Source organism: Aquarana catesbeiana, linkage group LG03, assembly GCF_042186555.1.
Source record: "Aquarana catesbeiana isolate 2022-GZ linkage group LG03, ASM4218655v1, whole genome shotgun sequence".
Taxonomy (NCBI): Eukaryota; Metazoa; Chordata; class Amphibia; order Anura; family Ranidae; genus Aquarana; species Aquarana catesbeiana.
Window position 1 is genome coordinate 285302747 of NC_133326.1, and position 11316 is coordinate 285314062.

The following is an 11316-nucleotide window of genomic DNA, read 5'->3' on the forward strand; positions in this document are numbered from 1 at the left end:
ATTCCGTGTGACACTCCACAGGGGAGAATAGCAAATTCATGGATAACTTCAGTGATGAATTAGATAGCGGTCCTTATGGAAGACATTCCCCAGAGTGGAGGGAAGAAACCCAGATAATTCCGGTGGGTAAAGGTGAAAGGAAAGGGGAGAGAGAGGGGGGTGTAAAGGGCAAATCTGGAGATGGTACACAGCAGTTAGGGAGCAGGTAAAGCAGCCGGTTTTTGGCAGAGGACAGTCTAAGCCCGAGTTAAATATCCCGCTGGGGCTAAGGGAACAGTTACAAGGTACCTGTAGTGGATGTGAGTGTATATGGGTGTATAAAGTTCAGTCCCCGACCAGGTGTAATAGACATTGTTGATACAGCTCACCACTCTCCTGGTATTTTGTGCTGGGTTGTCCTGCAAACCAGCCACCCAATCATCCAGTTGCTATGGAGATGGGTTGATTCTCACAGAATGGAGACAGAAGTCCTGCTCACTGCTCCATGTGTGTAACTGGCGTCTAGCGCCTTAACTGCAGACATCCGGGGATCACTTCCGCATTCCAAATGTACTTCCGGGGGGGGGTGTCTAGTGGGGAGTGTCTGTAGCAGGCAATCCGTGCCCTCAGAGCATGGAGCATGATGGCGTTATACTGACACGTTTGACTCGTGACACGAGTTTCCTCAGAGCATGAGGGAATACATTGTTGCAGGGGTGGGGTCTATCAAATTCCATACAAATTACTTAGTAGCACAAAATGATACTTGGTTCTGTATTCTCTGAAACGGGCAGTACTGTGAGATGGGTAGGGGTGGAGCTAAGAGATTGTGCTCAGAGGTGGGAGGAGGCAGAGACGAAGGGTGATTCAGAAGAGGGAGTTCCTGCACCTATTCTCTGAGAATAAAAGCCCTGTGTAAAGCACTGCATAAATATACTGTATACTTAAGTACCTGTAATAATAATAATAGTCCTGTCCCAAAAACCTGGGTGCCAGTGCAAATAAAAAAGGAAGAATTTTTTCCCTTTTGGAGCAAATTGGTTCAAGCTGTATTGTTGTTGTTTTTTTTTACCTTCTTTTGGATCGACTGATTGTGTTTTTCCCCTCAGAGATTGTCTTACTTAACATTCTGCTTAAACTTTGTGTATTAGTACTGCTTGAATCTTGTAGAAGGGGACATACCCTACTGCTCAATTGTTTCTGTTGCAAGTGCACTAATATAGCAACAATCACCTCAAGTTAGATAAGGAAAGTAATTAAAAAAGTGGATTTCTTTTCTGGTCAGTGATTCAATGTATTAACTGCAAGAGGGTAAGCAACAAGCAATTTTAAAAACATCAGCAATGAAAGCTTTATTGTTACTCTCATAACAACTTTCTGTTAGGCTAAGCAAATATCCTGTCTCTGCCTCCTTGTGGTTTTATAGTATTTAGCTCCCTGTTTTGCTTTTTCAGTGCATACAATTGTTTTTACACATTTATCAGTTACAATTGTTTATATAGCACTGACATTTTACTAAGTGCTTTACAAATATTCAAATATTTATGTCCTCCCTGAACGATGCTTGGTCACATAATATTTGGATTGTACAATATCTGTGCTCTTGTAGAACAACTATGTAGTGTGAAAGCCTATGTAAGTAATCTATTACATTTCCGAACAGTTTTATTGTAAATTCTCCTTTGGATTTAGCAACAACAATGCAGTGTGTGTGTCTCCCTATACAGTTGTAACAAATGGTGCCAATTAAAATTTTATATGGCTAATTTACAACAACTCATGCTTGACTTTGTGGTTCTATGGTATTTAGACAAGTCACCCATGAGGCCATTGGAAGCAGCTGATAGAATGATGAAAGATTGTATCTAATAATATATATTTTTTATAATATGACTGTGTTTTATGTTTATTTTTGTAGCTCCGATAAATGGGAAGTGGTGTTGTGCCCAAAATGTCTTGCCTGTTTTTAATATGGTTTATTTCCCAAGAGATAAAGTTATCTTGGACTGTTTTATCTGTTTTTTGTCTGGCGATCCTTTCAGTATTTCCATGATTTGAGCTAATGTTGTGTGCCCTTTGAGAGAAGCCTTTGCTGTCTGGGATCCACCTTTTACTTTTAACAGGCTCAGCTGGATGCCAGTGTGTATTTGTGTGCACACACAGACACGCAGGCAGCACTACCTCTGCGGGGATGGCAAAAATGGTTGCCTTGAACAGCATCTGCCCCCAACACAGCATATTATCTACAGCATTTGTTACCGGAGGTCTTCTGTATATTTAAATTTCCGCAATGCTCCTGAGCTTCATGTAATATACTATCCATCCACCTTCTGCACTGACAGAATTGGGATTCCTTTGAAAACATCAATGAGATCATGGTGAAAGTAAAGGGGGTAGGTCTTTTTTCCCTAACCCTGTATTAAGACATGCCTACACACATATATTGCGCAACAAAAGAAAAAAAGATCAAAATTATTAATTTTGTATGAATGTCTCTATTTGAAAATATTTTTTCTTGTTTATGCATATATACAAATTATACATTGTCTGTCATTATGGTTGCAGATTGGGGTTGAGCTACAACAATATCATTACTGTTGAAAATGGGTCCATTTCTGATGTACCTCATTTACGGGAGCTACATTTAGATCACAACAGTCTGACACAGGTGCCTGGTGGACTCAATGAACACAAATACATCCAGGTAGAGTATGAGTTTTCTTCTGTAATTTTTTTTATTTTAATTTGCAACTTTACCCAAAGTTTCTTCTGTGTATACAAGGGTACCTTATATCTCTTCTTGCTGAAATAGGCTCACACTGCCAGACTACAACTCCCAAGATCCAAACCATATTGTGGGCTAGCTCTTGTGAATTTACCAAAATGATGAAACATAAATTACAGTTTGATTGTATAAGGCACAACAGTAAGCTAACAGCTTACTGAGGTGGACAAAAAAGGTCCATAAGATCCTTACTTTCCTTGCAGTATTCATAACATTATTCTAGCAGCATGTATATGCTGCTAGAATACAGTGTCGTTTGCAGTAGGCATTACTAGGTAAGCTGTATAAACATCACCACATGAAATTCCTTCTAGTGACATCAGCAGAGGCGTAATTAGAAAATTCAGGGCCCCGGTGCAAGAAACCATGATGGGCCCCCCTGCCCTCCTTCCATCTGAGCCCTGGGCTTCCAATTTAGGGAGGGTATCCATGGACATCCTCCCAGAACCCTGCTTCCCACATGCCCCAGGGACATGCATCCAGCGTGATCACATGTAAACAGACTTGCCTTTTATTCGCAGCCCTTTCCTCCCACGCTGTGTCTGTGTGAGAAAAGGACTTCCGTTAACTGTCAAGGATGTCAGTAAATTGTTTACACTGATAATCAGTGCGCCAATCATCAGTGCTCATCAATGCCACCTATTAGTGCCCATCAATGCTGCCTATCAATGCTCATCAATGCCGCCTATCAGTGCCCATCAATTCCGCCTACAAGTGTTACCTATCAGTGCTCATTAATGCCGTCTATTAGTGCCCATCAATTCTGCCTGTCAGCACCACCTAACAGTGCTCATTAATGCCTCCTAACAGCGTCCATCAATGCCACCTATCAGTACTCTTCAATGTTGCCAATCAGTGCCATCTATCAGTGCTCGTCAATACTGCCTGAGTTCTGCCTATCAGTGTTCCTCAGTGCCCATCAGTGCAGCCTATGAGTTCTGCCTATCAGTGCTCATCAATGCCCATTAGTGCCACCTATCAGTGCCCATCAATGCCACCTATCAGTGCAGCCCATCAGTGCACATTAGTTCCCCCTATCAGTGCTACCTATAAGTGCTCATCAATGCGGCCTATCTGTGCATATTAGTGCCTCCTATCAGTGCCCATCAATGTCTCCTATCAGTGCCCATCAATACCTCTTATCAGTGCCCATCAATGCCTCCTATCAGTGCCTCCTATCAGTGCTCATAGGTGCCTCCTATCAGTGCCCATAAATGCCTCCTATAATTGCCCATCAGTGCCATCGATCAGTGTCCACCAGTGCCTCCTATCAGTGTCCATCAGTGCCTTCTATCAGTGCTCATCAGTGCCTTCTATCAGTGTTCATCAGTGCCTTCTATCAGTGCCCATAAATGCCTCCTATCATTGCCCATCAGTGCCTCCTATCAGTGTCCACCAGTGCCTCCTATCAGTGTCCATCAGTGCTTTCTATCAGTGCTCATCAGTGCCTTCTATCATTGTTCATCAGTGCCTTCTATCAGTGCCCATCAGTGCCTCCTATCAGTGTCCACCAGTGCTTTCTATCATTGCCCATCAGTGCCTCCTATCAGTGTCCATCAGTACCTTCTATCAGTGTCCATCAGTGCCTTCTATCAGTGTCCATCAGTACCTTCTATAAGTGTCCATCAGTGCCTTCTGTCAGTACTCATCAGTACCTTCTATCAATGTCTATCAGTACCTTCTATCAGTGAAGATCAGTACCTTCTATCAGTGTCCATCAGTACCTTTTATCAGTGTCCATCAGTGCCGTCTGCCTTCTCAGGACAGCACAGCTCTGAGTGGAGAGCGTGTCTCTCATGGAACAGCACAGAGCCAGCATTGACAGTTCTATCTCCCCCTCCATCCGTCCTCTCTCGCACAGGATAACAGAGGACACAGCTGATCTACTCCCCCTTCTCCCCCCTCCCCTCTCCTTTGTGTGCTTCGTGGGAAATGTGAGATTGTTAGCTTTGCACTTGGCTGCCCGCTGTGCACACACAGGAGAGGGGAGGGAGGAGAAGGGGAAGCAGATCAGCTGTGTCCTCTGTCATCCCGTGCAAGAGAGGGCAGATGGAGGGGGAGATAGAACTGTCAATCCTGGCTCTGTGCTGTTTCATGAGAGACACGCTCTCTGCTCAGAGCCATGCAAATAGCAACACCGCTGGGGCCCCCTACAGTGACGGAATGCCAGGGCCCTGTCGCAAGTGCGACTGTTGCGACCCTGGTAATTCCACCACTGGACATCAGTAATGATGAGAACAACCCAGTCCAGAGGAAAATTGGGTAATAACTGTGTGTCACACTAACTGGGTAAGCAAAAAAAGAGTTGCTGCACTGTCAATAAGAGGGTATCCACCATGAATTCTAAAGTAAACTGATGAAGTTGGATTTTGGCTTTAAATATATTTGTTTACACGATTTGAGGTTAGACACTATTGCTTAAAATTATTTAAAAGCAATATGATCATATGATATCTTAGTGTAAATGGGACTGCAGTTATTTTAATTATATTTTCACTGAACATCAAATATTTTTTATTTTAGTAGTGTATAGTAGTTGTATGTATTGCATATTGAATGATAGTAAGAAACCTTAGCACATTAAAGAGAGTTCAGCCAATACACATTAAGGCCGGCCATACATGGATTATAATGTTTGCTGGTTCAGCAGGGACAGTCTGAGATTCAATCCATCTAGGGGCAGACTGATTGTACAGATGTCGGTCAATCGATCGACTTAACTACAAGTCAAATTTTTTACATTCAATTACTGCTGGCAGCTATAGCTGCTAGCTGTATTCATAGAGTTCTGCCAGCCGGGAATGCTCCATTTCCCCCCTTACCGACTGGTAGAAAACAATAGCCCTGTAGGAGGGATTTCCCTATCAACACTGACTGTTGATGGGGGTATCAAGTGATTTTCTTTCCTTTCACCCTTGGTGGAAGGAAAGGAAATTAAATCATCTTTACCAGTTACCACTTACCAGTTCATGCCAACCATTATAGAGTGTGCAACAGCCCCCAAATCAAGAAGATAACATCTATGACTGGCTTTAGGCTTTGTAGCAAATACAAATGAATACTGTTCATTGTATTAGTCATGGATACAATATTGTCATGGGCCATACTATTTGTGAAAGAAATAGGATTGTGCATTTATCTGTGACCATTGCAGGCTCCCAAAATCTTTGCAGAAAGTTAAAGGCACTCTAATTAATAGAAAAGCCATTTGGAGAGTTGTCACCAGAACAGTTGTCCCTATTGAAAAAGTTCTCCTCTATTTTTTTCTGGTAACAACTGTAAAGTTCTGGATTTCTGTCTCAATGACAATGTCAACCAGTAATACAGAGAGGGTGAACTTTCCTAGTGGGGACATAAATAGCAATACAAACCTGGCAGAGGTTCTAACCATTCCACACTTTATCCAAAGAAGCAAATTGCTCCCTGAATAATGTAAAGGAGGGGTCATGCTTGAGAGAATCAGGGAAGACTCCAAGCAGCAGGAGGACTCTAGCAAGGGACTGCTCTCAATATCTGGTCCTTGGGCAGAAATGTTGTAAGCCACCCAAAAGCTAACATTGGATATGGAGCCCATAAGGCCCACAGGAATGATCTCTCTGTGCTTATGTCTATCACGCAGCAAATATGCAGACATCAAAAGGGGTACTTACAGACCAACTGCAGGATCCGACCAGAAAGACTTTGCTCCCTCCACTGGGCATACTCCACTGTCCCTGTCTTCAGGGACACCATGTATACTGCATCCCTGGACCTGTAAAGTGCTCTGTGGCTGACTTGCACAGTATAATTGGTGCTGTGGCAAGACCCCACTGCAGTGCCAAGTGCCCTAGGGTCATCATAAAGGCTGTTCCTGCATCTTTGGCATAGCGGTGTCTTCATATGGCCATATCAGCTGATCCAGAAAACTGCATAAACTAGCTCTGTGGCTCAGCAGTAAATAGAATTATAATAAGTTTTGCTTCTCCCAGACAGAGAAGACAGCCATTCTCTCAAAGACACTAGCAAAAAAAATGAAACATAACAGGTGCCGGAGGTGTGAAATCTGGCTGAATAATATCTTTGTTTGCTAGTGTACAATCTTTTTTAGGCAGCATTATAACCCTCTTGTATCAGAATTAATCCTGTGCACACATAATGAATGATTACAAAAATGATAAAAAAAGCAAATAATAAAGGTTAACAATTAAGTGAAATTACCTGTGCCGGGAGTGGGGGATTTAACTTGTCTTACATAACATGTATACTAACAGAAATGATATTTTTTTTTTTATAGGTTGTGTACCTCCACAACAACAAAATTGCTGCTGTCTCAACAACTGATTTCTGCCCCACCGGATACAACACAAAGAAGGCTTCTTATACAGGCATCAGCCTTTTCAGCAATCCTGTCCAGTACTGGGAAATCCAGCCAGCCACATTCCGATGTGTATATGAACGCTCTGCTATTCAAATTGGAAACTACAAGTAAAAATGATTTGCTGGCCAATGTATTTTATTTCAATTAAATGTTCCTTTGTTTGTCTGCATATTTGTTTCAAAAAAAACCTTAGCGACAAATAAAAAGTCAAATACTGGAAATGGCCCCAAATAATAATTTCATGTTTCATGAAACATTGACGTCTTGGATCAAAAATTGGGTTTGCTAGTGATGAAGTTCATGATGCATACCCATTGTATGAAGGCAATTGATACTGCATGAAACATGGACTTTTATTGATGTACAATATTAAGACATTTCATATTAATTATAAACACAGAGAAAAAATGCATGCATTAGTGAATCAAGTGTGAGGCTCTTGCACAAAAAAGAAGAGAAGTTTTAATAATGTTTAGCTTTCAACCACTAAAACATTGCAAAAGTTGGTCTTAAATAAACCGATGTAGACCGAATCAAAGTTTGATTCTACTTTGCCTTTTGGGATACTTTACTAACGTGTGTAAAATATACTCCAATTCCATGAACTTTTTCTAAATCTGCTTTTCTGAATTTTTCCTAAAATTGATTGGTCTTTTGGCATCAGCACAGACTTGTTGAGTTTACGCCTTTTATAAAGTCATTCCCTAAGTGGGCAGAAAGTGAGAAATCCTGCAACTTTTTTGAAATAACTAACTCTATATATGTATTTTAAAATTCAGAAGAGACAGAATTAGCATACATAGCACAATGGTTGAAGACATTTTAAATTGATGAAATGGCTTTTATTCAGTTAAGGATAAGTCCTCTAAACCAAAAATTATAAAAATTGTTCTGCTGGGTGAAGTCTTTCCTCTTCAGATCGTTCCACTTGAGATCTTTCTGTTGTAGCATTCATATTCATATTTATACCCCTGCCAAGTTCCGTACACACTGGTCACACTCTTACCACTGAATTATTCATTTATCAGTTAGTTTATATAATTGGGGATTGAGCAGGAGGATCACAGTTCCTCATTCAGCTTTGTAATTACTATAGTAGAGCAAAGATTCGGGATGGGAGTGTGAAAACCGTAAGAGATGTAATAAGCCAATGGATGGTTCAAGCCAGTGGTATCCACCCAAAACCCCACATTTCCATTTAGTATTTTGTATTTTAATAGGTTATGATAATGGAACAAGTCAAGCACATTACAGATAAATTCTAACTGCAAACAGCCTGTAATATCCACAAGAAAAAAAGGAATAATAAATTGGCCATACATAGAGGGTACCCATGATTACCTTAGGAGACCAGAATTACATGCTTTGGAGTAAACAAGCTAGAATCAATTGGTTATTTCAGATTGTTTTCTGTGGATGTTGCAATAGCAAGCTAATGACACACCTCAGCGCTAATGGAGAGAGTGTTTCAGACAGGACAGCACTATGCCAGTTCTTCTGAATAGATCATTGAAAAAATAGACGTCTTTATGTCTGCCTGTCGAAATTTGTAATGTTCTGATAAACAGGCAATGCATATTTTGCATAACATTAACATGCCATAATTTTTTCTTTATATTAGTATGTAAAACTTCAGATAAAACCACATTCATAATTTGTCCCCCTATATATTTCCCTACATAAAGGATGATTTAGTTCTAAAAGTAGATATGAAATATATATACACGTCCTTCAGTTGTGTAGTGTTCTATACCCTAACTAGCTATTGTTCCCACTATACATATTGTAGTTTAGAAAGCTTATATTAAAACTACAAATTAAGAAATTTGCAAATGTAATGAAAAACCATAGTTCACAATGCAAAAATCAACATCATGCAGATGGCTAATATGGACCACTGATATTCATTGTAAAGTTCTCCCTAGGATTTGTGGATTGGAATTAGTACACTAAATCAATGGAATGTTTGGCTATTCTACTGGTTTGTGGTGTATATTGATGTTGTTAAAAGTCATAGTCAGTTACAGATATACTGTACATGTCTGTTAGATGTATGTGTGTTACAGTACAATATTGTATTGTAAGTGGAACTGTTTAGTTTTTAATAAGAAATAATTTGTAAAGTGCATTAAAATGTCAAAAGCTCACACATGTTGAATTTTGTAAATGATCGGTGTGATGTCTTTTTTGGTACAGTGTATTATTGTGGATTGGTTGACACTATGCAGATCAAAAGAATATAATGATATATCATTTTCTATATACACAATCAGAACAATATCTGTGCCATTTTTTAATCACCTTTGAAGCAAACTAGTTTCTTGGCTGTTAGGATGACACTGTACATGATTTAAACATGTCTAGCCCGCCGTATGCAAAATGACGGCCGCAGGGTGGTTGGGTTATCCTGACTAGGTGTCATTCAAAATGCAACAGCGCTGAAAGCTTAAAATTGGCCTGGGCAGGAAGGGGGTGAAAGTTCCCTGTATTGAAGTAATTAATCATTTACAGACCCATGTAAGTATGGAGCAAGTGGAGCTGGAGCTAACAACTAGTTATTAGAGTATTTGCTCAGATTTGTTGTTATCTGTTAAATTCAAATAAGCACTCTGTTTGCATGACTTATCATCGACAGCAGACCACTTGGAACCATTTTCCAATTTGCTCCATAATTCCATACTCCCTTTTGAAACACAGGTCCTCATCTCATATATACTCAGTATGAGTGTGGGTTTTTAACCCCTTCTTGTCATATATACATGCTAAGGCACCCAAAGTTAGGGTGTGCTGCATCATTGAGACCTAACATAGAAATTTACCCAAGGGTATTGTCAGGAGTCAGCAGCTGGGATGACCAGATATATGTATCTACACCAAGAAATTGGGACCAGACCATATGTATATATTTTTCAAGTGACATTTATTTACAGTGAATGAAAGATAAGCAGCAAGCGATAAACATAAGAATGCATGGAAATCAAAACTGAATGACAAACTGCAGCAATCTAACAAGCTAACAATATATACAAATATATACTAACGGATACAAAATGAGGGACACAGGTAACAAGGGATACCAGGAATGCAAGGAAGGGGGGAATTAAGACTTGGTACAGAAACAAGAGTAAAGCAGCAGGGTACAGAATGCAAGGCTAGCTCAGGAGCAGGATAAACAGGCATAAGGATATGGCAGCAAGCATGAAGATCAAAACACTGATGCAAGGTTTGTTAGTAGAGACAGGCTTGGGCTCAGTTCACACTGCTGCGACTTGAGATTCAACTTGTGAGACCCCAAGTGGCATGACATGTGAAATCCCATGTTAGTCAATGAGAGCTGTCTTAATTGGCACTACTAAAGTCGCTCTGACTGAAAAGGTTCCTGTACTACTTCAAGGTGACTTCTATCCAACTTGTGCCTATAGACTTTAATGGAAGTCGCCTTCAAGTCGGATCCTCATTTATTTTGATGTGATTTGGATCCCATATTACAGTATGATTACCCAGGCATTCCCTGAAATTTGCTTCAAAGTCGCATCAATTCACATCAAGCAGTACTCAAGTTGCCAGCAAATCACCAGGAAGTTGCCTGCAAAGTCGCACTGTAAGTCATGTGACTTTCAGGTCGTGGCAGTGTGAACTGAGCCTTAACCACCATCCCAGCAGCTGGGGCCAAATGGAGCTAGTTGCAGGAACCTGCTGGCTGCTAGGAGATATCTGCTGGTGGACACCAGAAATGCAGCTTTCTACCTCGGGAAGCACAATGCCACCAGCAGGTGAACAACGTCCTGACAATACATATTGTGATGGCACATCCTACAAATAAGACTGTGGGGTTGATTTACTAAACCCGGAGAGTGCAAAATCTGATGCAATTGTGCATGGTAGTCAATCAGCTTCTAACTTCAGATTGTTCAATTAAGCTTTGACAAAAAACCTGGAAGCTGATTGGTTTCAATGCTCATCTGCACAAGATTTTTCACTCTCCAGTTTTAGTAAATCAATCCCTGTGTATCAAATGTTCAATATAAAATATGTTCTCCTATTGTCTGATCTTTTTTGGGATGGAAAACATGCATTTTTTATGACTAGTAGGGGAACTCGAAAGAGACCTAAAAGTCCCCTGTACTAGTTTACAATTAGATCATATCCTATGGTGATTGATCTGATTAGCTTCAAATCTAGATTCAGACAAATC

At 40.4% G+C, this 11316-nt stretch overlaps 1 protein-coding gene across 1 annotated transcript in view; it reads left to right on the top strand.

Annotated features, from left to right (window-relative positions):
- DCN (decorin) overlaps window positions 1–9288 on the top strand; it is a 59036-nt gene extending 49748 nt beyond the window's left edge. The window contains exons 7-8 of the mRNA XM_073620187.1: window positions 2545–2683; window positions 7038–9288. Of these exons, the coding sequence (XP_073476288.1) occupies window positions 2545–2683; window positions 7038–7232 (334 nt within the window). The 3' untranslated portion in view covers window positions 7233–9288. The remainder of the gene's footprint in view (window positions 1–2544; window positions 2684–7037) is intronic.
- Window positions 9289–11316: the final 2028 nt, after the last annotated feature.